Here is a 25,854-nt window from a genome sequence, read left to right as displayed (position 1 = left end):
CTCCATATTTTGTTTATCCAATCGTCAATTAATGGGCATTTGAGTTGTTTCTACTTTCTGGTTATTACGAATAATGCTGTTACGAACATCTGTGCACACATTTATGTGTGAACATGTTTTCAATTCTCTTGGGTATATGAGAGTAGAATTACTAAGTCATGTGGTTAACTCTGTGTAACTTTCTAAAAAACTGCTGAACTATTTTCCAAAGCAGCTGTACCAATTTATAATCCCACCGGCAGTGAATTTGGGTTCCACTGTTATGAGGGTTCTCCACATCCTGGCCAACACTTATTATTGTCTATCTTTTCGATTATAACCATTCTAGTGGTTAGTGAAGTGTCATCTCATTGTAGTTTTGATTTGCATTTCCCTAATGACTAATGGTGTTGAGCATCTTTTCCCATGCTTATTGGCCTCTGTATATTTTCTTTGAGGAGTTGTCCAGCCAAATCGTTTGCCTTTGTAATAAATTTTGGTACACACACACATGCACACACACACACAGCACATTCACAACCCATCCCAGATTCACTTCAACCCAATAAACCTGAGACAGCGATGATTAGCCCCGTTTCTCAGGTGAAGGAACTGAGGCCCAGAGTAATGTAATGATATGCCCAAGAGCACACAGCTTATGGAGTGCCAAGGTTAGAATTTTATGTGTTTTTTTTTTTTTCTTTTTTTTCCTGAGACAGTGTCTCTATTGCCCAAGCTGGAGTGCATGGTGCAATCTTAGCTCACTGCAACCTCCACTTCCTAGGTTCAAGCGATTCTCCTGCCTCAGCTTTCTGAGTAGTTAGAATTACAGGTATATGCCACCACCCTCGGCTAATTTTTGTATTTTTAGTAGAGACGGGGTTTTGCCATGTTGGCCTGGCCGGTCTTAAACTTCCAGCCTCAACTGATTTACCCACCTCGGCCTCCCAAAGTGCTGGGATTATAGATGTGAGCCACTGCACGCAGCCTAGAATGTTATGTATTTAACAAACATTCATATAGTGTTTACTACATGCCAATCACTGTTAGAAAGCCCATGAACCCATCATCCAACAATTTTCCAGTAAAAGGGTTACCACTTGCAGAACTTCCTTAAAGCAACATCTTGTTTCTCTATTTTAAAAATAACTTTTTTTTCTCCAATCACTAAAGTAATACATGTTTATTGTAGAATAGGAGAAGCACAAAGAAGATGGAGCAGGGATTTTTCTCCCTTGTTTCCCATAGCTCTGATCTGGTTTCTCTGTGATTTGAGATTCGTGTGAACAGGTGACATGCTGGGGAGCCCGGGACAGGGGATATATACCTTCGGGAAATTTCTGTCAAGCAGTTTGTATCCTGATTAATAGGACTTTGGGCACAGGGAATCTGAGGAATTTTTCAGGAGAAGATACACCAGTTGGAATGAAAGTTTCCTTTAGTTGGGATTTTTCTAGGACTATCTGGTATTGCCTGGAGCAGGAGCTTCCTTACTTACCTGCTCTGCAAATCATGGCTTCCTTATCTGGAAAATAGTCCTAAGCATCCCTAACTCATCCAGTTGTGGTGCACACTCTTCCCACTTCCAACAATGTCTGCAGCACTGGAACCCCTGGTTAATTAGCAGACTGTACCCTCCTTCACATGGGGTGTTGGGGCTGAGTTCATTGTTCGCAACAGCGCTGTGCCTTTGGAGACAGAGATCTGAGTTCAGATCCTGATTTCATCTTTAAACGGTTGTCAAGTTCCTTTACATGTTTCAGCCTCAATTTCTTCATCTGTCCAAAATGTACCTGTATTACAGGGTAGTTGGGAGGTTTCAACAAAAATGTATGTAAAATATCTAGCTGAGTGTTGACGCCTAGGAAGTTCTCAGGAAATGGGTGCTATTATCATCATTTATTTCAGGCCTACTGTGTGCCTGGCACTCTCAGGGGAGGAAGGCACAAAAGTGAAAGCAAAGCCTGGGTCCTGCCCCCAAGGAGTTTGAAGCTCTGTTGCTAGGTAGACTAGAGTAAAAGGGTCTTATGCACTGGAGATAGGGTAGGAGATATAACAGCAACTGCCAATTCTTGAGGCTCCTTATGAACCAGGTGTGCTGAAAGCTTTATATGCATTATCTCATGAGATTTCCTCACAATCTTATGAGGTAAGTGCTAGGAGGATTAGAAAATCAAGGATCAAAGATCAGAGAATTTATGAAATTTGGCTGGGTCACACAGCTAATAAAGTGTCAGGGCTTAGGTTTTAACCCAAGGATGACTTTAGATTCGTTGCTTCTGGCATTCCATTTGAGTTGGACCTTGAAGGATGGGTCAGATTTGGGCACAAGGGGATGGAGGGGAGGAGGGGCCTGGAGAATAGGAGAATATGGAGCCAGGTAAGCAAAACCTGGGAGATGGGAAAGTGTAGGGCATGTATGGCAGAAACTCTGAGGTTTTTTTGTTTGTTTGTTTTTTGATTTTTTTTTTTTAAATTATTTATTTGAGACAGAATCTTGCTCTGTGGCCCAGGCTGGAGTATAGTGGCAGGATCTTGGCTCATTGCAACCTCTGCCATCTGGGTTCAAGCGATTCTCCTGCCTCAGTCTCCCAAGTACCTGGGATTACAAGTACATACCACCACGCCTAATTGTTTTGTGTGTTTTTAGTAGAGACAGGTTTTTGCCATGTTGACCAGGCTGATCTCGAACTCCTGGCCTCAAGTGATCCACCCACCTCCTCCTCCCAAAGTGCTGGGATTACAGGCATGTGCCACTGCTTGTTTGTTTTGAGACAGTCTTACTCTGTCGCCCAGGCTGGAGTGCAGTGACATGATCATGGCTCACTTGCAACCTTGACCTCCCTGGGCTCAGGTGATCCTCCCACCTCAGCTCCCGAGTAGCTGGGATTAAGACCTGTGCCACCATGCCCAGCCCAGCTAATTTTTCTATATTTTTGGGAGCGAGAGTTTCGGCATGTTGCCCAGGTTGGTCTTGAACTCCTGGGCTCAAGAGATCTGTCCACCTTGGTCTCCCAAAGTGTTGGGATTACAGGCTTGAACTACTGTGCCCCGCCTGAAACTGCAAGTATTTAGTTCAGTTCCATCTGAGGGCCTCTTCTGGTCCATTTCACATAAACCTTAGCTAAAATATATTAAGTACCTACCATGCACCTGACACTTCTCTAAGGACTTTATAACCAACACCTTACTAAGTCCTCACAGTAAATGGAGAGTTCACTTGTGCCACCCCCATTTCTAAGATGAGGAAATTGAGGCTCAGAATGGTCCAGCGACCTGACCAGGATCACAATGCTAGGAATGAATGGGGCAGGAATTCAAGCTCAGGGAGGCAGATTTCAGATCTGTGCCCCACACCTCTTGCAAGAATTAGTCAGTTCCCAGGAGGTGAAACTCTAAAGCCAGCCCCAGGTGCCCGAAACTCAACCACAGAGAGCTGGCTCTCAGCCCCTCACTGGCTCCCTTCTTTTCTCCCAGCTCCACCCTGCCACCCCCATTTCCCTCCCTGGCCCTGGGGCTCTGCTTCTTCCCCAAACCTGCTCTGCTACAATTCCTTCCAGGTTCCCTCATCTGTAAAATGGGGATAATAATAGTGTCTGCCTCAGAGCAGTGTTGTGAGGATCAGAGGAGGGGCTCAAGGTGCTTAGAGCCCAGCATATAGTAGGTTCTCAATAAAAATCAGTGATCATCACCAGTAATTTTAATAGTGTCTCTGAAGTCCTGTGAAATTGGCTGAGTGATAGCATTATCCACATTTGATGGATGAGGAAATTGTGGTTAAGAGACGCGAAGAAGCAGCTGTCTGGTGTCACTCAGCTAGGAAGTAGACAGTGGGACTTAATCTGGGCCTCTTGACTTTCTGACTTCAGATCTCATTAACTTCTCCTATTCTTTGCAGCAAGGGAGGTGAATGAATCATAATCAGTATTTGTTACCCGCCTTCTGCACTCCAAGCCAGGCCCTAGATGCTGAGGGGCATTCTAGAGAGATCTGACCTCTAGTTCTCTGTGCTAGAACCGAACTGATAAACAAGATATGAAAACAATGCCTTGTTTTGTTTAGGTAGAATACACTAAGGGTCCCAAGATGGCAAGAGGCATTCTAGCTGAGAGGAAGCGGGAGGAGGAGGTGAGGTTTAAGTTGGGCCTCAAAGGACCAATGAGATAGGTAGACTAGAGTAAAAGGATGAGAAAATCAAGGATCAAGGATCAGAGAATTTACAAAATTTGCCTGGGTCACAAAACTAACAAAGTGTCTGGGCTTGGGTTTGAACTCAGAGCTGTTGGCTACAAAGTCTGGGCTCTTAATCATCATGGGTTATTGCCACCTTGTCCTCAACCATCTAATGAGGAATTAATCTGTGGACTGTCTCTGGAGGGCTTTGAATGCCAAGGCTCAGACTTGCATAAAAATCACACAGCACCAGGCAAGAATCAGACCTGAAATCTAGCAGCAACTTTATCACTCACTACCCAAGGTTGCTTGTCTGAGTCTCTCTAAACTGGAGTGATGAGGAATGAAGGTTTTTGAATGAGGCAGGGAGGCTCTTTTGTGACGAAAGGATTGTTTAAGATACCTGGAGATGTTCAGACATTTACTGAGTGTTGGGTCCTATGAATACAACTGTGAACAAGACAAAGCCCTGCACTGGGCCTCTGACCCTGCTGGGCTGGCAGGCAGCTTGGGAGAGTAGGCGAAGAGCCTCTTAACTGGAAAAACAAGGGCTCCAGAGCTGGGACCTGTCCCAGATTGCATTGCCAGCTCTCAAATTAGGGAATCTCTCTGTATGACCGTGGGCAAGTTACCCAGCCTTTCAGACTGTCAGTCTTTATCATGGGGATCATCATTCCTCTTCCCAGGATTGTTGGAATAAATTAAACCACCCTTGTAACGATCTAGCATGGTGCTTGGCATACTGTAGGTGCTGAATAGATGTTAGCTTTCTCTAAAAAGAAGTAGGCTAGTTTGACTCCGTTCCTCACCCCTCTGCCATCAAAGGGAACAGGTTCCTGGCCTTCATTTTAGCAGGAAAGGGGACATGAATGCACATGTGCTAGCTAAGCAACAATGCAAACTAACAAAAGGGCCTGTGGCCTGGGGACTACGCTGCTGGGTCTGGGCTCGGGTCCGGACCCCGCGCCAAAACATTTCCCTTCAACCCCAGGGAACCCGGGCCCATTTCTCAGCGCGTTGTGCACTGCTCTGGCCGCCTCTGCACTGTGCATCCCGGAACCACCCTCCGCCTCCGTCTTGCCGGCTGCTAGCTAGCGCTGGCCGGCGGCGGGCTGCACCGACAGCAGGTGTGGCTGCCCCTTTAAGCAGCGAAGCTAGTGTGGCAATCACCGCCTCCAGGACGGGTTCTTTCCGGGGGGTGGAGCCTGTACTATTGCAGCAGCCAACCGGAGCGCGGCATTTTCCGCGGGAGATCCGAATTTCGCGGCACGCAGTTTGGCGCTAAAAAAAAAAAAAAGAAGAAAAAAAAGAGGCAGAGAAAGACTCAGGGACTAGAGAGCAAGCCGCGAGGAAGTCGGTGCAGTCAAGATCCCCTTCCCCGTCCCAGCGCATCGCGTTTCCGCCGAGCTCGCGGGCACGCCGGGACCCCTCCCCAGAACCGGCCGGACCCCAGGTGCCGTGGCCTTGGGGGGCGCGGGGCGTCCCGGGTCGCGGTGCCCGCCCCTGGCAGTGCCACCACCGCAGCCGCGGGGCAGTCTCCAAGCGGCGATCTCCAAGCGTTGCTCGGCTCGGCCGCGGGCCAGGAGGGGAGGGTCTGGCCTTGCTCTGCAGGCGTCCATTGGCGGCTTCCCCCGGCCTCCGCGCCATGCCGCGGGCTGTGTGAGCGGCGGCAGCACCGGATCTCGCAGGTGTCCGCGGACGCTCCAGGCCCATTTGGGTAGGGGGCGCCTTACTCGCTATGCTGCGAGGGCCCCGGATCTTGGCATCGGCCACTGGGCAGCACCCGAAGGTGGTGCCGGCGATGAGCCCCACCGAGCTGTGGCCGCCCGGCCTCAGCAGCCCCCAGCTCTGCCCAGCTACTACCACCTACTACACGCCGCTGTACCCGCAGACGGCGCCTCCCGCTGCGGCGCCCGGCACCTGCCTCGACGCCACTCCCCATGGACCCGAGGGCCAAGTTGTGCGATGCCTGCCGGCAGGCCGGCTGCCGGTAATACTGGGGGTCCCCACCCCTTCCCTTCCCTCTATGCTTTTCCAGGTGTGGGAAAGGAGGGAGGGGCGCCGGAGGTCTAGTTTGAGTGAAGCAGGTAGAGTTTTGGGGAGAGGGAAGATGAAGTTTCATTCCCCAGGACCCAGTGCTCCCACTGTCTGAGTAAAAGACCCTTTCATTTTCAGACTTTGAAGTAATCTCAACTTCTAGTGGAGTGGAATGAGCACTGGATTGCGAGTCTGGATGGAGACCCAACCCACTACACCCAGTACACTGTGTGACCGTGGGGAAGTCCATGCAGCCAACGTTGCCGCCATTCATTCATTACTTCATTGTTTGGCCCAGAAACCAGTACTGGGTGCCTGCTATTGTCTAGGCAAAGGGCATGGCCTGGGGACACTGTAGGACTTTAAGACAGAGGGATAGGTCTAGGGGGTCTCTCAGGTCCAATCTGCCATGGACAGACTCCAAGTTGTCCAGTCAACTCCTGGTATAGTCCCAAGTATCTGCCCTAAGTCCTCCCGAGCCCCAGTCTTTCCTCCCAGACAGCCTGTAGCAGATACAAATGAGAGCAGCCCCTTGGGTTCTGTTCAGATTGGCTGCTCTCTCCTCAAGCCCCCAGGCTTGTTGCCAGAGAGAGCCCAAAGTGTAGTGGCACCAGGCTGCCTGCCGACCTGGGCTCAGGGTGTGTTTGGTGGGAGTGGAATTCCTGGAGCCCATCTGAATCAAAACAACTTTAGGGTTGGGGGTGGAGTGGGAAAAGCCCTGGGGAGTCGGGTGGTGGTGGTTGAGGAGCCTGGTTTCTGGTCTGACTCTGCCACTAATTCTCTGTGTGTCCTTGGACAACTCTTGGCCCCAGTCTGGGCTTCAGTTTCCTCTCCTTGACCATGCATGTGTGCACAGGGTGGCTGTGGGGCTAGCTCTTCTCAGCCACGTTCAGCTCCAGGCCTTGGGTTTTGGAAGCAGAATCCGGGGAAGGGAAGGGGATGTTGTAGGTTTGCTTAGTTTTGAGTAAGTTCAGGTACAGGGATAAGACCACCCCCCACTGCCCCAGAGGCATCTGGTCAGACCTGTGCTAGTCAGCAGGCACGGATGCCCAGCCAGCTCTGGATGCAGGCAGAGCCACCACTCCCTGCCAGTGGACTCAGGCTTTGCCCATGTTCAAAATTTTAACCTCACTGGACATTATTTCTAACTGGGAAAACCTTACTGTACATTATTTCTAACTAGAAGGACAGTGGGCAGGAATAATATGATCCCCATTTTACAGGTTAAGCAACCAAGGATAACTCAGACTGGGCATTTTGTGTTCAGTGTCTTGTTTTTTTAAATATACATACATACATATATATATATATATATATATATTTTTTTTTTTTTTTAAATAAAGATGGGGTTTCACCATGATGGCCAGGCTGGTCTTGAACTCTTGACCTCAGGTGATCCACCCACCTCAGCCTACCAAAGTGCTAGGATTACAGGACTTTTTTTTTTTTTTTTTTTGAGACAGAGTCTCGCTCTGTAGCCCAGGCTGGAGTACAGTGGCACGATCTCGGCTCACTGCACCCTCCACCTCTTGGGTCCCAATTCAAGTAATTCTCCTGCCTCAGCCTCCCAAGTAGCTGGGATTACAGGCATGCGCCACCACACTCAGCTAATTTTTGTATTTTTAGTAGAGACGGGGTTTCACCATATTGGCCAGGCTGGTCTTGAACTCTTGACCTTGTGATCCACTCGCCTCAGCCTCCCAAAATGCTGGGATCACCACGCCCAGCCCAGTGTTTTATTGCCTAAAACACTTTTGTAGTTTGTGAAATAGATGGCATTAGTAGCTCCATGTTACGGGGGAAACTGAGGCTCAGAGAGAGTATATGACCTAAGGTCAGAGATGGGGATGGGCTAGAGTGATGGGACTCACAAGGCAGTAGGCTCTTCTCTCTTTTTTTAAATTTTTTATTGTAGAGACAGGGGCCTCCCTATGTTCCCCAGGCTGGTCTCAAACTCCTGGGCTCAAGCAATCCTCTTGCCTTGGCCTCCCAAAGTGCTAGGATTACAGGCATGAGATACTGCACTTGGTCAGGCAGTAGGCTCTTCTCTATGTAGCCCTGACTTTCTTCAATACTGCCTGACTTAGAAGTTGCGTTCCCTGCAGGGAAGGGAGCGCTTCGGCAGGCCCACTTTTTTCTGGCCAGCTGCTTTCAGATTGGAAGTTTCAGTAACAGCTGTGGTTTTGAACTGCTTTGAACCCTCCCAGAGGAGCGCAAGTGCATCTGTCTGTACCTCCCTCCCAGAGGGCCTCAGTGATCTTAGCAAGAAGGGCTCTCTTTTACTGAGGCCACTCGTGTGCCAGACACTGCTTGGCACTCTTCACGTTCATTATCTTGGTCAAGATGTCCAAAATGAGGCATCTTGCAGATGAGGAAACTGAGCAAAGAAAGGAAGTCCCTTGCCCGGGTCACAAGCAAAGAAGCAGGGTAGCCTCCTTGCAGCAGACCACCCTAAAGGCCGCCAGGCCCAGAGCTCCCGCTCCTGTCAGTCCCCATGTGCCCAGGGCCCAGCCCTGTGGGCAGGCCTGCCCTCTGCTTACTCATTTTACAAGGGTGTGACCTGGAGCAGGTCCAAATCTAACCCTGGGTGTGGCCGCTTGCTTTGTGGCCAGGCTGCAAAGTGCAGGGTGAGCAGGATTTGTTGGGGAGCTTCTGTTTAAAGGGACCTCAGGCACTGTCCAAGGATGGCAACCAAGTTCAGTGGCAGAATGAAAGTCAGAACCTAGATCTCCTGGCTCCCTGTCCAGAACTCTTTCCAAGTCCTCTGAGGAAGGGTCAGGGGATGCTCCTTTATTTCGTGCCTCCTCTGGCAGGCACATAGCATCATTCTCTTTCATTCCTGCAGGAAGCTCTGCCCAGGCTGGAGTGCAATGGCATCGTCTCTGCTCACTGCAACCTCCGCCTCCCAGGTTCAAGTGATTCTCCTGCCTCAGCCTCCCAGATAGCTGAGATTACAGGCGCCTGCCACCGTGCCTGGCTAATTTTTGTATTTTTAGTACAGACGGGGTTTTACCATGTTGGCCAGGCTGGTTTTGACCTCCTGACCTCGGGTGATCTGCCCACCTTGGCCAAAGTGCTGGGATTACATATGTGAGTCACTGTGCCCAGCCCTCCTTTTCTTTTGTCTACATTTTCCAAATTTCCTCTTGTGAGCCATGAAAGAAAATACACATTTTAACAAACAAGTCTACAAGGCAGGTCAAATGAGGAGACGCAGGCTCAGAGAGGAAGACAGTGAATCCCAGGCTGCCCAGCTACCGAGTGCAGAGCTGGGATCTGAAAGCGAGTTTCGACCCCTTACATTTGCTCCTACCCCCACTGTCTTACTTAGGGTTTAGGAGAGATCAGGCTCCACTCTGCGTGACCTTGGGCAAGGCACTTCCTCTTCCCCAAGCCCCAGTTTCCTCACCTTGCTGCCCATGAGGGGGTTGTGCTTGGGGATCTCTGACCCTCTGCACTTCTGCAGATGCCTGAGGAAGGAGCTGTACTCTTCTCCCTAGGGGTTGGCAGGGTGGGCTTGAGTCCTGACCAGGCTTTTAAGATCTAGCCAAAGGGGCAGCCTAAGAGTGCCCAGGGTGGAGCTAAGCCAGCCTCTGGCTGTGGCCACAGCCTTTGCTCTCCTTCCCCCACCGCAGTCTCTTCAGTTCACCCTTGAACTTTCCCCTTTTCCCACAGGTGCCCCCCTCCCCGGTGGGAGCACTCCCTATGGGCAAAGCCCTTTGCTGCGCTGTCTAGCTGAATCCTCAGCATAGGTGGAGACCATAATGTGCATTTTATAGGTGACTTGAGGTCAACTGATTTCCCAGCTAAGAAGGGGGAAACCCTAGATGCAAAGCCAGGCCATTCTGACTCCAAGACCTGTGCTCAGCCTCACCTCGATCTTGATCCTCCTGGGCTTGGCCTCTGCCACCTCTGTTCTGCAGGCTCAGCCCAAGCCATAGGCTGGCTTTCCTCTGAGCACTACCCAGAGGTGTCTGGGAGGTATCCTTAGGGGACACTTTGCTGTGTTGGGACTCTGGGAGTGCAGAATAAGGGTGAGGGAGAGTGAGAAAAGAGAGAAGGGTGTGTGTGTTTGTGTGTGTGTGTGTGTGTGTGTGTGTATGTGTGTGTGCATGCGCATGCGCACGCACACACACATATATGCCCAAGCCTTGGACCAAATTCTAGCAAATCCTGGAGCATTGTGTGTGGAATGGAGCTGCAGCAGCCTGGTACATGGCTTTGGAGTCAGACAGGCCTGGGTTCAAACCCTGGCCGTGACCTTTGTATGACCTTCGGCATGCCGCTTACCCTCTGTGAGTGTCCAGTTCTTGTCCTCCAAGAGCGAGTGCCAATACTGATGTCACAGGACTGTTGTGAGCATGTAATAGGCCTGGCATAGATAGTCTGTTCAAGGTCTTTCCAGGTTTCTTCCTGGTGTGTTCCAGTGGGGAGGCAGGTGTGGCTGGGGAGACTCTGGGTTGCCCCACCTCTGCCTCAGATAGAACTTGGCCTGAACTTCCCTTCCTCTCCCTGCACTTGGTGCTCCTGCCCAGGGATATATGAAGAATACTAGGATGCGCAGCCTTGGTCAGGATTGATGGAGGCCTCGGAGCTCACCAAGCATCAGTTACTTCAGCTGAACAATGGGAATTAGTGGTGTGGGAAGATTCAGTCAAGTGATGGATGTTGGGGCGTGGCTCAGGGCATGTGGAAGGTCTCAGGCAGTGACTGGGCCTTTCTCTAGTGACAGGATGGGGCTAAATCCCTAGAATTTAGGATTTCACCAGTGAGGAAGGTAGAAAGGAATATTCAAGAGACTTCATGAGGAATCAGCAGGAAAGTGTTTGGATGGTGTCTAGGTCCGGGTAGTGGTGGAGAGAAGGAGTGTCATATCTAGGATCCTCAAATCAAAGAGCAGGGCTCCTCAAATCAGCCCAGGAAGACGTCCTGGAGGGGGCAGGAGTGGGGGAAGGGGAACTGACAGCAGGAAGAGCTGTCACCACCCCCAACACCTGTCAGCCCAGCTGTGCTCAGCAGCAGTTAGAAGTCTCAGCCTTGCGGAGCATGACCTCCCCACCAAATGTTAAAATAAGCCTGTCTGTCTAAGCCAGGGTAGGGGTGTCTGGGGAACCCGGGGTTTGAAGGAGGAAAGAAATGGGCTTGATGACCCCCAGAAGGATGTGTCAAGGAAGAGGTCGAGATTAGATTTTAGGGAAGGGACTCTGCGTTTCCTAAACACCCACTGTGTGCTGAGACAGTCTGAGAACTTCACAGAATTTAAAGGAGCAGGGGCTAACTAGGGTGTTTCTCCCGCATGCATTAGACAGGGAGCTAAGCGACTCGGGGATTAATTCAGCCTGTTCCAGGGTCTTTAAGACCCAGAGGCTGCCCAGGTGGTGCCTTCCTTGAATCCTTACAATAGCCGCTTGAGGCAGGCATTTTCTACCCCGTTTACAGAGGAGGAAACTGAGGCTCCTAGATATGGAACCTCTCCTCCAAGTCGTACAGTGAGCCTGCGAAGGAGCTGGAGCTTCAAACATGGGTCTCTGACCTCTGTCCCAGTGTCCCAGTGCCCCAGTCCTGCCCCTGCCCTGCCCCTGCCCAGCCCTAACCAGGAGAGAGGCCCTTTCCGGGGCAGTGCAGCTCTGGGCCTAATTGGGGCCTGGGTGGTGACAGGGTGGAGAAGAGCAGATGGGTCTGTGGTTTGATTTCCCCAGCAGGTGTTTCCCAAGCTTGGCGGGAACAGAGAGGGAGAATGGGGAGGGGGGAGGGGTGGCCTCAGCTGCTTGTCCTTAAGACTTGGGAAGGATTCATTGTCTGCCCCTCTCGGCAAAGAAAGAATGGCAAATGCAGTCTATTCAGGAGGCCCTGGGCCCTCAAGCTGGAGCCCAAACATGGGGGTGGGGATGTTTGCACTGCTTCCCACTGTGGGCACCTCCCTGGGGTGTGGCACTGAGCCAGGAAGTCTCCTGGGTCTGGGAGGATGCCCAGCCCCACCCTGATAAGGACCAGCTGTGGGACTGTGATGGGCACTCAGTCTGGCTGGGCCATCTGCTTCTGTATGGGGGGCCTTTCCCCACCCTGATGTGGTTTAGGCCCCACCCCCTGCTTCCTCCTGGTATCATCCTCTGGGTGTGGTGGGGTGAGGAGCGGGTGTAGGGGCAGACTTGGGGCCTGTGGCTAAGGAACCCTGAGCCTTTGGCCAGACTGGTTTTGGTAGGGTCTCAAGTGCCTGGGCTTCAGGATGAGAGTTTTATTTGTCCTTCAGAAAACAAGACTTCCCCTGAAAGCTCACTTCTCAGGTCATTGATATTTTCCTATCAAGGACAGCAGTGCTTCACCAGGACTGGCAGTAAACTGAGGTACAGAGGTGGCCTTATCACTTTGGCCCCACATCAGGAAAGGTTAGAGGAGGAATGATTCTCAAACTCTGCCTCTCTCTCCCACCTCTCTCCCAGGCCAAAAGGAAGCTGGATCTGGAGGGGATTGGGAGACCCGCCGTCCTTGAGTTCCCAACCTCCAAGGGGAAGTTCATCAGAGTGGATGGCCTCCCCAGCCCCAAAAGTAAGCAGTGCTGATGGAGCCTCAGGGTGGGGTGGGGTGGGGCAGTGGCAGAGGGCAGCGCCCTACCCAATCACTGGGAGTCATATTTGGATCACTTTCCAGTTTACAAAAGCTTCCTGTGCATTTTCTCACTTGATCCCACCAGGTAGGTAGGCCTGTCTCCCTTTACTAATCAGGCAACTGAGACTCAGAGAGCTTGAGTGACTTGCCACAGTTTCAGAGTGGAGTCAGGACTAGAGCCTGGACATGTAAGTGTTGCACTACTTCAGTGTTTTTTTTTTTTTTTTTTTTTTTTAATTATTATTATTTTTTTATGTAGACGGGGTTTCACCATGTTGGTCAGGCTGGTCTTGAACTCCCAACCTCAGATGATCCACTTGCCTTGGCCTCCAAAGTGCTTGGATTACAGGCATGAGCCACCACGCCCGGCCTGTTTTTGTTTTTAGACATGTCTTACTCTGTCGCCCAGGCTGGAGTGCCGTCTTGGCTCCCTGCAACCTCCACCTCTGGGGTTCAAGCAATTCTTCCACCTCAGCCTCTCGAGCAGCTGGGACTCCAAGGGCATGCCACCATGCCTGGCTAATTTTTGTATTTTTAGTAGAGATGTGGTTTCACCATATTGACCAGGCTGGTCATGAACTCCTGACCTCAAGTGATCCACCCATCTCAGTCTCCCAAAGTGCTGGGATTACAGGCATCAGCCACCATGACCACCAGTGTTGAACCACTTCTACCACATCATATACTGCTCTCATGATCTAAATGCTATGACCAATGTTTTATTTGGGAATTTATTATTTTTAAAACGTTTTCATATTTAGGTCAATGTAAACTTTTCTAAGAGAATCTAGCTCAGAGGAGCAGGGGCTAACCAGGTCTTTCTCCCACGTGCAGACAAGGAGCTAAACAAGTGATTCAAAGGGAAGGGAAGTACAGATTGATCCAGCCTGTGCCACCTCAGGTTTTTTAGATCCAGAGGTTGCCCAGGTGGTGCCTTCCTAAAGCTAAGTTGTAGGGGGTTGCTGCCTCTTGATATTTTCAGTCAATATCCTGGATAGGCCAGGCACAGTGGCTCACACGTATAATCTCACCACTTTGGGAGGCTGAGGCAGGCGGATCACCTGAGGTCAGGAGTTCAAGACCAGCCTTGCCAACATGCCAAAACACTGTCTATACTAAAGATACAAAAACTAGCTGGGCGTGGTGGTGAGCGCCTGTAATCCCAGCTACTTGGGAGGCTGAGGCAGGAGAATCACTTGAACCCGGGAGGCAGAAGTTGCCATGGGCTGAGATCATGCCACTGCACTCCAGTCTGGGAGACAGTGTGACTCCATCTCCAACAACAAAAAAAATTCCTGGTTGGAGTGGGAGTTTAGGCAACTGTGTTTGGGAGGAACACTAGTTTTACAGGTCATTCCTGTAAACATTAGTTGTCTCGTGTAAAAGGAAGCACAGCTAGATCAGGAATGGCAAGGAAGTTTCCTTTACATTGACTGGTCAAGGCTGCCCAAAGCACTGTCTTGAAGGATCCTAAGACTCATGATAACTGGTCCTCTTCCAGAGGAACCTAAGACTCTCCAAAACTCAGGTTCCAGAATTACTAGATTGGCCGCTAACTTGCTATATGACTTGGAAGTCACTTGATTACAAAAGTCCCCTCTCGGCTTAAGATGCTGCAGCTGAGATGTGGTCTTGCAACATCAGCCTCATTGAGAAAGATACCTTTTTCATGAACCTCCCCCACTTGATGTTATAGGACCGATTCTTCTCAGATAATCATTGGGATTTACATGGAAGGAACAGCCAGTGTGTGTCTATAAAAATGTTCTTAAATCCAGGCTTATCATTCCTGTCCTATTCTAATACCAAACTCCTGACATTTAAGTGGCAGGATAGGGTAATGGTTAAGAAGGAAAACTCTGGAGCCAGATTGTCTGGATTCGAATTCCAACTTTGCCACTTTCTAGCTGAGTGAGCTGAGAAAATTACTTAAATTGTGCCTCAGTATTCTTTTTTTTCCCCCCCATGGGTGCTACTGCAGCTCAGATTGATTTTTTCCTTTTTTTTTTTTTGGGATGGAGTCTTGTCGCCAGGCTGGACTGCAGTGGCACAATCTCGGCTCACTGCAACCTCTGCCTCCTGGGTTCAAGTGATTCTTCCGCCTCAGCCTCTCGAGTAGTTGGGAACACAGGCGAGTCCCACCACACCCGGCTAATTTTTGTATTTTTAGTAGAGATGGGGTTTCACCATGTTGGCCAGAATGGTCTTGATCTCTTGACCTTGTGATCCACCTGCCTCGGCTTCCCAAAGTGCTGGGTTTACAGGCGTGAGCCACTGCGCCCAGCCGTCTCAGTATTCTCATCAATAAAATGGGGATGATTGTACAGCAACCTTATATGGTGTTGTAAGGCTTAAATGTGTTAGTATGTGGAAAGCACTTAGAACAGTGACAGTAGTTGTGGGTGGTGGTATGGCGTCCCTAAGCTGTGGTGGAAACGTGCCTTGAACCAAGAGTCAGGACACTTGGCTTCCAACATACCCACTGGCTTTGAGACCTTAAGCAAGTCACCTCTCTTAGGTATTAGGCTCTCTGTCTGGACAGTGGTGGTGATGAGTGCCCTGCCTCACAATGCTTTGTAAACTGGAAAGTGGGTGGTGAAAGATGGTACTTTATGAGCCTAGGTCAATGGATGAGGGTCCTGGGATGGCACTCCCTGAGCTGTGACTGGGTCCCTTTCTTCCTCAGCCCCCAAATCCCCCGGGGAGAAGACTCGATATGACACCTCGCTGGGGCTGCTCACCAAGAAGTTCATTTACCTTCTGAGCGAGTCCGAGGATGGGGTCCTGGACCTGAACTGGGCCGCTGAGGTGCTGGACGTGCAGAAGCGGCGCATCTATGACATCACCAATGTGCTAGAGGGCATCCAGCTCATCCGCAAGAAGGCCAAGAACAACATCCAGTGGGTGTGAGTGCCCGTCCAATGGTACCCTCCAATGAGTACTTGGGCTGTGGGCGGAGCCAGAGGCAATAGCCAGTGGGTGTGAGCGGCAGGGGTAGGGCTGAGAGCAACATCCAATGGGCACAAGGGCTGAGGTGAACCAGGAGCAACATCCAAGAGGCTTATTGCTGGAGGTAGAGCCAATGTATGGTGGGGACCATACAATGTATGGTGGGGAAGAGCCCCGTGTACCTGCTGAAGTAATAGGAGAATGTGATGTGGGACAGAATGGAGAATGACTTCTGTAAAGGCCAAAGGGGACTCCAGATTCTTCCTCTTGAGTCAGATATCCCAATATCCACTTCTAGCTTAGAGCAGTCCCCGGGGAGCTGAGTAGGGGCATCCCAGACTCCTTCCAGATCTGAGCTAGGAGTACTCCAGCCTCCTTTCTCCACTTCTGCAGGGTTTAAAGAGCTAACCTACAGCCCCTGGTATAAACCCTAAGAAAACCCAGGCGGGGGAATCAGGACTGAGGCTACTACAGTTCCCTACTATGTGGAGCAGGTTGGGACATAGGGATGAACAGAGTCGAGAGCCCCCCCCGCAAGGTGGGGTTTAGGCCTTGACTTGTTTCTTCTCCCAAGCCCAACCCCCAAGCCCCTAGTTCCAATCCCTGGTAGCTCCCTAAGAGTCAGGCATGACCACTGATTTGTACAGCCCAGGGGAGCACCCTCATAGACTATTTGAATGGCCTTGTTCTGGATTTTCACCCACACCACCCATGCATCTCTGCACAGCAGCCCTGGGGTTGGGGTCTCTGGATGTGAACTGAGATTGACATGGGGGGCTGCTCTGTTTGCAGAGGCAGGGGAATGTTTGAAGACCCCACCCGGCCTGGGAAGCAGCAACAGCTGGGGCAGGAGCTGAAGGAGCTGATGAACAGGGAGCAGGTCCTGGACCAGCTCATCCAGAGCTGCTCTCTGAGCTTCAAGCACCTGACTGAGGACAAGGCCAACAAGAGATATCCTCCTTGGTTGTGGGGAAGGTGTCAGGGAGCAGGAGCCTGTTGCATGTTTATATCTATCCTGAGTTGATTCAGTACTCACATATAGGGATTAACTCACCCTAAGGGTCTGGCATCTGTTTCTTCCTGGGTGGTTTTTCCTGTCAAGTCTATTTTTAAAATTATTTATTTATTTATTTAGAGGCAAGGGCTCACTCTGTCATCCAAGCTGTAGTACAATGGCATGATCATAGCTCACTACAGCCTCACACTTCTGGGTTCAAGTGATCCTCCCACCACAGCCTCCCGAATAGCTAGAACTGCAGGTGTGTGCCACCATGCCTGGCTAAGCTTTTATTTTTTGTATAGACAGGGTCTTGCTTTGTTGCCGAGGCTGGTCTCTAACTCTTGGCTTCAATCAGTCCTCCCACCTCAGCTTCCCAAAGTGCTGAGATTACAGGCATGAGTCACTGTGCCTGGCCTCAAGTTTATTAGAGGTATGTTTTCTTTATTGAAATAAGCCAAGTACATTTTTTAAAATCTGGAAAATGAAGAAAAGAAATGATGAGCTGCCACCTTAACATAGCCATTGTTCCTTAACTGCACACAGAATGTGTGTTATTTAAATATAGTTGTAATGTAGTTGTGTGCCTGCTAAACATAGTTTTTTTTGTTTTGCTTTTTTTTTTTTTTTTTTTGAGATGGAGTTTCACTGTTGCTGTCCAGGCTGGAGTGCCATGGTGTGATCTTGGCTGACTGCAACCTCTGCGTCCCTGGTTCAAGCAATTCTCCTGCTTCAGCCTCCCAAGTAGCTGAGATTACAGGCATTCGCCACCATGCCCAGCTAATTTTGTATTTTTAGTAGAGACGGGATTTCTCCATGTTGGTTAGGCTGGGCCTGAGCTCCTGACCTTAGGTGATCTGCTCACCTTGGCCTCCCAAAGTGCTGGGATTACAGGCGTGAGCCACTGCGCCTGGCCTTTTTTTTTTTTTTTTTTTTTTTTTTTTTTTTTTGGATGGAGTTTGTACTCTGTTGCCCAGGGTGGAATGCAGTGGCATAATCTCGGCTTACTGCATCTTCTACCTCCTGGGTTCAAGTGATTCTCCTGCCTCAGCCTCCCAAGTAGCTGAGATTACAGGAACCTGCAACCACGCCTGGCTAATTTTTGTATTTTAAGTAGAGATGGAGTTTCACTATGTTGGTCAGGTTGGTCTTGAACTCATATCCTCAGGTAATCCACCTGCCTCAGCCTCCTGAAGCTCTGGGATTACAGGCATGAGCCACTACACTTGGCCTTCATGCCCAGGTACTTTTTATATTTTTAGTGGAGATGGGGTTTCACCACATTGACCAGGCTGGTCTTGAACTCCTGACCTCAAGTGATCCACCTGCTTAGCCTCCCAAAGTGCTGGGATTACAGGTGTGAGGCACTGCGCTCAGCAGAATATTTACAGAATGTTTCCCCATATTTTACTTGTTTTCTTAGGTCAGATTCCTAGAATTGAAATGATGAGGTCAAAGAGCATGGACCTCCGGGTCTTTCATACATTTTCCAAAATCGTTTCCTATCTAATTGGTTTTGGATCTGACCTTGTATTTTTGGAAGGATGCTAGGCATTGTGGGAAATATAAAGAAACAAAACATGTCTTCCTCCCTTCTCAGAGCTAATGATCTAGTTTGAGAGATCAAGCCTTTACATAAAAAGCTGATATAAGGCAACACTTTTTTTTTTTTATGATTTATATCCCCATTTGCTTTCTAAAGGGATCCAAGGTGCTTATGATATTGATAGGTTACCGATTGTAGTTATTTCTAGGCTGTACAAGGAGTGAGAAAGTAATGTTCAGAGGCTTAGGAGAAGTGGATGAAGGTGTTTCCTGGCAGGCTTGGGGTTTGAATTTTGACCAGACAGTCACTTTTCTTGACCCTCCTGCCCTACGCTGGCCTATGTGACTTACCAGGATATCCGTGCTGTCAGCAACTTTAAGGAACAGACAGTGATTGCCGTCAAGGCTCCGCCGCAGACGAGACTGGAAGTGCCCGACAGGAATGAGGTGAGACGGGGGACATTTGATGGAGAGCAGGGTCAGGGGTCCTGCCGGGGCAGGTTCCAGCAGCTCTGCAGACTCTGTCCCTGGCACTGCCTAGCCCCATGCCCCCCAGGCCCATTCTGGTGTCCACGGCAATATTGGTGGCCTTCAAGCTTGGGCAGAAATGGCAGAAGCTGGAAAGGGCAATGGAGACTGAGTTAGTGGCCTGAGAAAATCTCTGTTCCTAGCTTCTTTCTGCATCCCACCAGCCCTGAGTTCCTGCGTACATGCACACTCATGCCTACACATGACGATGTCAGTACTCATGAAAATCCTTTCATGCTGACCATGCTTTCCCAGGTTGAAGACCAAAATTCCTGACACTCCCTATGAGGCCTCAGTGCTCTGACCCCAGCTGACCTTGCCAACCTCCTTCTCCCTGCTGTCTCATCTATCTTTGTTTTGGCCACACTGATCTGTCTGCAGTTTCCCCATTGCACTAAGCTCATTCCTAGTGTGAGATCTTCTACATTTTATTTATTTTTTGAGATAGAGTCTCATTCTTTTGCCCAGACTGGAGTGCAATGGCATGACCTCAGCTCACTGCAACCTCTGCCTCCCGGGTTCAAGCGATTCTCCTGCCTCAGCCTCCTGAGAGCTGGGATTACAGGCGTGTACCACCACACCTGGCTAATTTTTGAATTTTAAGTAGAGACAGGTTTCACCATGTTGGTCAGGCTGGTCTTGAACTCCCGATCTCATGATCCACTCACCTTGGCCTCCCAGAGTGTTGGGATTGCAGGCGTGAGCCACCGCACCCGGCCTTTTTTNGATTACAGGCGCCTGCTACCATGCCTGGCTAATTTTTTTTTTTTTTTTTGTATTTTTTGTAGAGATGAGGTTTTGCCATGTTGTCCTGGCTGGTCTCAAACTCCAGCACAGAAGTGATTTGCCCATCTTGGCCTCCCAAAGTGCTGGAATTACAGGTGTGAACCACTGCACCTAGTCGTGCAAGACCTTCATACATGCTCTTTCCTCAACTGAAATGCTCTTCTCTTTATGCCTAGTTTATTGCTATTCATCCTACAGGTCTCAATTCAAATGTCACTTTCTCAAGGAAGCCTTCTCTGATTACTTGCAGACTTCATAACCACCTGTGCTTTTACACTGCCTTTAGTCTCCATTTGCTGAGGTATATTTGGCATGATAACACGATTGCATTCTGCTTCATCTATTAGAGTGTAAGCTTCACAAGAGAAAGTTCTGCTCACCTTGTATCCCCTGCCCAGAGCCTGGCATATGATAAGGGCTCAAGAAATAATTTGCTTAAAGGAAGAACTGGAGCTGTGGAGATGATTAATTTCCCATTCCTCCCCTGGGGAAGTTCAGGACTTAGTGTGAAAAAGACGTGGTCATTTATAGACCGAAGATGTTCTTTGAGAACATAGAGAAAGGGTAGAGGAGGCATCCTGGGTGGAGAAAGTTAAACTAGATCTTAAAGAATGAATAGGGCTTTGGGCTGGGCGGGGTGGCTCACGCCTGTAATCTCAGCACTTTGGGAAGCCAAGGTGGGCGGATCATGAGGTCAAGAGATCGAGACCATCCTGGCCAACATGGTGAAACCCTGTCTCTACTAAAAATACAAAAATTAGCTAGGTGTGGTGGCATGTGCCTGTAGTCCCAGCTTCTTGGGAGGCTGAGGCAGGAGAATTGCTTGAACCCGGGAGGCAGAGGTTGCAGTTAGCTGAGATGGCGCCACTGCACTCCAGCCTGGTGCCTGGTGACAGAGCAAGACTCTGTCTCAAAAAAAAAAAAAAAAAAAATGAATGAATAGGGTTTTGTTTGTTTTCAAGATGGAGTCTCACTCCGTTGCCCAGGTTGGAGTACAATGGCATGATCTTGGCTCACTGCAACCTCTGCCTCCACCTCCCAGGCTTAAGTGATTCTCCTGTCTCAGCCTCCTGAGTAGCTGGGATTACAGGTCCACACCATCACGCCCAGCAAATTTTCGTATTTTTAGTTGAGCCAGGGTTTCACTGTGTTGGTCAGGCTGGTCTTGAATTCCTGACCTCACGATCCACCCACTTCGGCCTCCCAAAGTGCTGGGATTACAGGCGTGAGCCACCGCGCCCGAACTATGAATGGGGTTTTTGCTAGGTGCGGTTCTGTGTGGGCACAGGCATGGAGACTCGGACGTGTGCCAGGATGGCATGCATGTCATCAGTTGCGGCTTAAGTTGCGGTTATGTGGTAGGGAAGAGTCAGGGTGGGAAGGCCAAATATCAGGACTCTTGGTTACAAGTAACAGAAAGTCAAGTCCAACTGGCTTAAGCTGGAGGTGTGGGTAGGGGTGGTGGGAACTAAGTGACACGTTCTGGGGGAGATTCAGAGATGGGAGGCAAGGCTGGATGTAGATGCTCAAACTATGACTTCAGGTCTGTCTCATGCCTTTCATCTCTCTGCTTTTCTCTGTGCTGACTCCATTCCCAGGTGGGCTCTTTCTTTGTAATGGCAGAGATAGTCTCCTTGAGATGGAGTCTCGCTCTGTTGCCCAGAGTGCAATGGCACGATATCGGCTCACTGCAACCTCCGCCTCCCGGGTTCAAGCAACTCTCCTGACTCAGCCTCCCGAGTAGCTGGGATTACAGGCGCCTGCTACCATGCCTGGCTAATTTTTGTATTTTTAGTAGAGACGAGGTTTCACCATGTTGGTCAGGCTGGTCTTGAACTCGTGACTTCAGGCGATCCACCCACCTTGGCCTCCCGAAGTGCTGGGATTACAGGAGTGAGCCACTGCACCCAGCCTTCATGCCCAGCTACTTTTTGTATTTAGTGGATATAGGGTTTCACCATGTTGGCCAGGCTGGTCTTGAACTCCTGACCTCAGGTGATCCACCTGCCTCAGCCTCCAAAGTGCTGGGATACCAGCTCAGCAGCCCCAGTGGGAAGGAGGCTTCCATTTCCCACAAGTCCAGCAAAAGTCTTGGGCCTAGTGCTGGTTGGATCCACCTGAGGAGCTGAGCCATGTGCCACCCTGAACTGATCATGTCACACTAAATTTCCTGGCTGTGTCACAAGCTCACCCACTGAGGCTGGGGAAAGGTGCTGCCCCCCTTCCCCAAAACTACATGACCTAAGAGTGGGAGAAGAGTGATTTCCCACAGGAAAATCAAGGCGTTCCCCCTAAAAGAAGTGGGCTTTGGGGCCAGACAGCAGAAACAGCAAAGTCTACCCTAGGCCAGATGGAGCTGGTCTCAGTGCCAGCCCAGGGGCTGAGCTTGCTCCCATGGGCAGCAGCAGCCACCTGTGTCCGTCCATACACACTGACCCAGAGGTAAGTGTCCAGTTTCCCAGAGCCATGACCTGGCTTCTCTTCTTCCTCCAGGACAACCTGCAGATATATCTCAAGAGCACCCAAGGGCCCATCGAAGTCTACCTGTGCCCAGAGGAGGTGCAGGAGCCGGACAGTCCTTCTGAGGAGCCCCTCCCTTCTACCTCTACCCTCAGCCCCAGCCCTGACTCTGCCCAGCCCAGCAGTAGCACCGACCCTAGTATCATGGAGCCCACAGCATCCTCAGGTAGGACCCTTGTCCAGAGGGACAGGAGGTGGGGGGAGCGACCAGCCTTAGTTTTCTCTTCTGCATCAATATTTGTTGAAAACCTCCTGTTTTATCCAGCAGTCATTCTCCCCCACGTGTGTGCATTGTACTTAATGCTTTATAAAGCCTCACTAGGAAGGCCTGTATTTGAATCCCAGCCCATCCACTTACCAGCTATGGGACCTTGGACAAGTTACTTAACCTCTCTTGGCCTCAATTTTTCTCATCTGTGAATTGGGCATAGTAATTAATACTGTCTAACTCTTAGGTTGTTGTGAGAATTAATAAGTTAATATGGTCAGGTGTGGTAGCTCACACCTATAATCCTAGCACTTTGGGAGGCCGGGGCAGGAGAATCATTTGAGGCCAGGAGTTCAGGAGCAGCCTGGGCAACATAGGGAAGACCCTGTCTCTGTAAAAAAAAATCATATTAGCCAGGTGTGGTGGCATGTGCCTGTAGTCCAGCTACTCAGGGAGCTGAGGTGGGAGGATCACTTGAGCCATGGAGGTTAAGGCTGCAGTGAGCTATGATCATGTGACTGCACTCCAGCCTGGGCGACAGGGGGAGACCCTGTCTCAAAAATAAAAATAAGAATAAAATTTAAAAAAATAGGCCAGGCACAGTGGTTCCCACCTATAATCCCAGCACTCCGGGAAGCTGAGGTGGGAGGATCACTTGAGCCTAGGAGTTCAAGACTAGCCTGGACAACATAATGAGGCTCCATCTCTAATAAAAATAAAATAAAATTTGCCCTTTAAAAAACAATAAGGCATAGAGGTGCTGTGACTTACCCAAGGTCTCCCAGCTGGGAGGCAGCAGAGCTGTGTCTTGAACCTTGGTCTATGCACTCCCAGCGCAGTGTTCTCTCCACAAGGCACAGAACAAATCAAAGAAGGGACTTCTGGCTGGGAGGTCGACAGTATGGCTAACAGCTGGCTACTCCTGATGGAAGGTAGTACAGGGAAGTTGCCAGGGAGCAGAGTCCTGAGAGCTTCCCAAAGAGGGTGGGAGTCCAAAAGGAGTACAAATGGAAGCCTGTAAAGTCCCCTCCTCCGGAACAGTTTTTACCTTTCCTTGGGATCACGCATCTGGTTAGACTGACAGGATTCTTCAAGACTGTGTGGGTCAGTGTTCCACTTTTTGTCTTCTTAGCAGCAGAATTCTTTTAAGTAGAATTAAAAGAATTAAAAGCAAAATTCTTTTAAGGTTCTTTTAAGAACCCTAGTGGTTAGACAAAGGTACAGATGGAGCTGGGCTGATGGAAGAGGCTTGCTGGAGTGGTTCTGCAATACACTGGTTGTATCCATTTCTCTAACTCAGAGGTCAATAAACTGTAGCCTGCAGGTCAGATTTGACCTCCTTTTAATGACCTATGAGCTAAGAATGGTTTTACATTTTTAAAGAGTTGTGGGAGAAAGTAAAAGAAGGCAACTGTGTGACAGAGACTGCAAGTGTCCCGCAAAGCCTAAAATACTCTCCAGCTCTTTTTTTTTTTTTTTTTTTTTTTGAGACAGTCTTACTCCGTTACCCAGGCTGGAGTGCAATGGCATCGATCTTAGCTCACTACAACCTCTGCCTCCCGAGTTCAAGCAATTCGCCTGCCTCAGCCTCCCAAGGAGCTGGGATTACAGGTGCCCACTACCATGCCCAGCTAATTTTTTTTTTTTTTGAGATGAAGCCTCGCTCTGTCGCCAGGCTGGAGTGCAGTAGCGCAATCTCGGCCCACTGCAACTTCTACCTCCTAGGTTCAAATGATTCTTGTGCCTCAGCTTCCCAAGTAGCTGGGATTACAGGCATGCACCATCATGCCTGGCTAATTTTTGTATTTTTAGTAGAGATGGGGTTCCACCATGTTGGCCAGGATGGTCTCGATCTCAACCTCGTGATCCGCCCACCTCGGCTTCCCAAAGTGCTGGGATTACAGGCGTGAGCCGCCATGCCTGGCCAATTTTTTTTTTTTTTTTTTTTTCGCATTTTTAGTAGAGACAGGATTTCGCCATGTAGGCCAGCCTGGTCTCAAACTCCTGATCTCAGGTGATCCACGTGCCTCAGCCTCCCAGAGTGCTGGGATTACAGGCTCCAGCTCTTTATAGAAGTTTGCTGTCCCCATATAACTCGACCCTCTTTTTACACATGAATGAACAGAGGCCCAGAGAGGGCAAGTGGCTTCCCTAGGGTCACACAGCAAGTTGATGGCATTGCTAGGACGAGATTCCAGCCTCCCAACTCTTTTCTAGTGATCTCTCTGTGTCTGTTAGGCCTCATCAGGGACCAGACCAGAGCTTCTCCTTGTGCCAGCCATCTGTCCCTCAGGGCGCCTCCCCAGTGCCTATCTTCCATCCCAGACCTATGCCCCACCCTCTGGTTCATCCTCCTCCTGCTGCGCCTCCTCACTCAGCTGTCAGCATGCGCACAGCCCTCCGAAGCTAGAACCACCTTCACTTCGGTTGTCCTCTGAGACCTTGGGTGGAGGTGGCAGATCCCAGAGCATAAACAAGGGTGCGAAGTTGTTTTTTTCTTTTGAGATGGAGTCTCTCTCTGTCACCCAGGCCGGAGTACAGTAGCGTAATCCCGGCTCACTGTAACCTCCGCTTCCCAGGTTCAAGAGATTCTCTTGCCTCAGCCTCCTGAGAGCTGGGAGTACAGGCGCATGCCACCGTGCCTGGCTAATTTTTGTATTTTTAGTAGAGACGGGGTTTCACCATGTTGGCCAAGCTGGTCTTGAACTCCTGACCTCAGGTGATCCACCCACCTCAGCTTCCCAAAGTGCTGGGATTATAGGCATGAGCCACTGCGCCGGCTAGATGTGAAGTTTTTACCTGAGTTTTACAAATCAAGATACTGAGGCCCAGAGAGGAGTAGAGGCTTACTGAGCCGTCAGTGGTGAGGCCAGCTCAAAAGCCAGCTCTCATGTCATGGCTTCATGGCTGTCACCCCAACACTTGTCACATGGCCTCATAGTGTTATCCCTGCTGACGGGAAGAGGAGGAAGTTTTCCTGAAGGTGTGCGCGCGCGCGCGCGCACACACACACACACACACACACACACACACACACACACATATATGTTCCATGCTGTGTCCTAAAGTAGTGTCATTTTGAGGTCTGAGTGCCAGAGGCCATGCAAGAGAAGAAGCTACTGCAGTCGTGGGACCTGAGTCCTGGCCCTGGTTCCTCATTACCAGAGGAACTGTTCTCCTCAGCCTCAGTTTCCCTCATCTGTAATGGAAGGGGTTTGAATGGTATCGCCTCTGACATCTCTCCAGGCTCTGAACAATCTGAGATAAACCTAAATGTAGCTGATAGCACAGGATTTGAAATGGGGAGCCTGTATCTCACCTCTTAGTGACATCGTGACTGTGGGCAAATCACTTTAACCCCTCCAAGCCTCAGTTCCCACATCTCTTAAATAGGGACACTTGAAATTTCCTCATGAAGGCCGGGCGTGGTGGCTCAAGCCTGTAATCCCAGCACTTTGGGAGGCCGAGGCGGGTGGATCACGAGGTCAAGAGATCGAGACCATCCTGGTCAACATGGTGAAACCCC

At 50.0% G+C, this 25,854-nt stretch overlaps 1 protein-coding gene across 1 annotated transcript in view; it reads left to right on the top strand.

Annotated features, from left to right (window-relative positions):
• Nucleotides 1–5,373: 5,373 nt before the first annotated feature.
• The window catches only part of E2F2 (E2F transcription factor 2), a 27,292-nt gene continuing 6,811 nt past the window's right edge, over nucleotides 5,374–25,854 (top strand). The window contains exons 1-6 of the mRNA XM_017534525.2: nucleotides 5,374–6,142; nucleotides 12,630–12,735; nucleotides 15,482–15,701; nucleotides 16,537–16,695; nucleotides 18,619–18,733; nucleotides 22,094–22,286. Coding sequence (XP_017390014.1) covers nucleotides 5,891–6,142; nucleotides 12,630–12,735; nucleotides 15,482–15,701; nucleotides 16,537–16,695; nucleotides 18,619–18,733; nucleotides 22,094–22,286 — 1,045 coding nt within the window. The 5' untranslated portion in view covers nucleotides 5,374–5,890. The remainder of the gene's footprint in view (nucleotides 6,143–12,629; nucleotides 12,736–15,481; nucleotides 15,702–16,536; nucleotides 16,696–18,618; nucleotides 18,734–22,093; nucleotides 22,287–25,854) is intronic.

This window comes from Cebus imitator, unplaced genomic scaffold (genome assembly GCF_001604975.1).
Source record: "Cebus imitator isolate Cc_AM_T3 unplaced genomic scaffold, Cebus_imitator-1.0 Scaffold87, whole genome shotgun sequence".
Lineage (NCBI taxonomy): Eukaryota > Metazoa > Chordata > Mammalia > Primates > Cebidae > Cebus > Cebus imitator.
The sequence above is the reverse complement of the archived record's forward strand: the minus strand, read 5'-3'. Positions and strand labels throughout refer to the sequence as shown.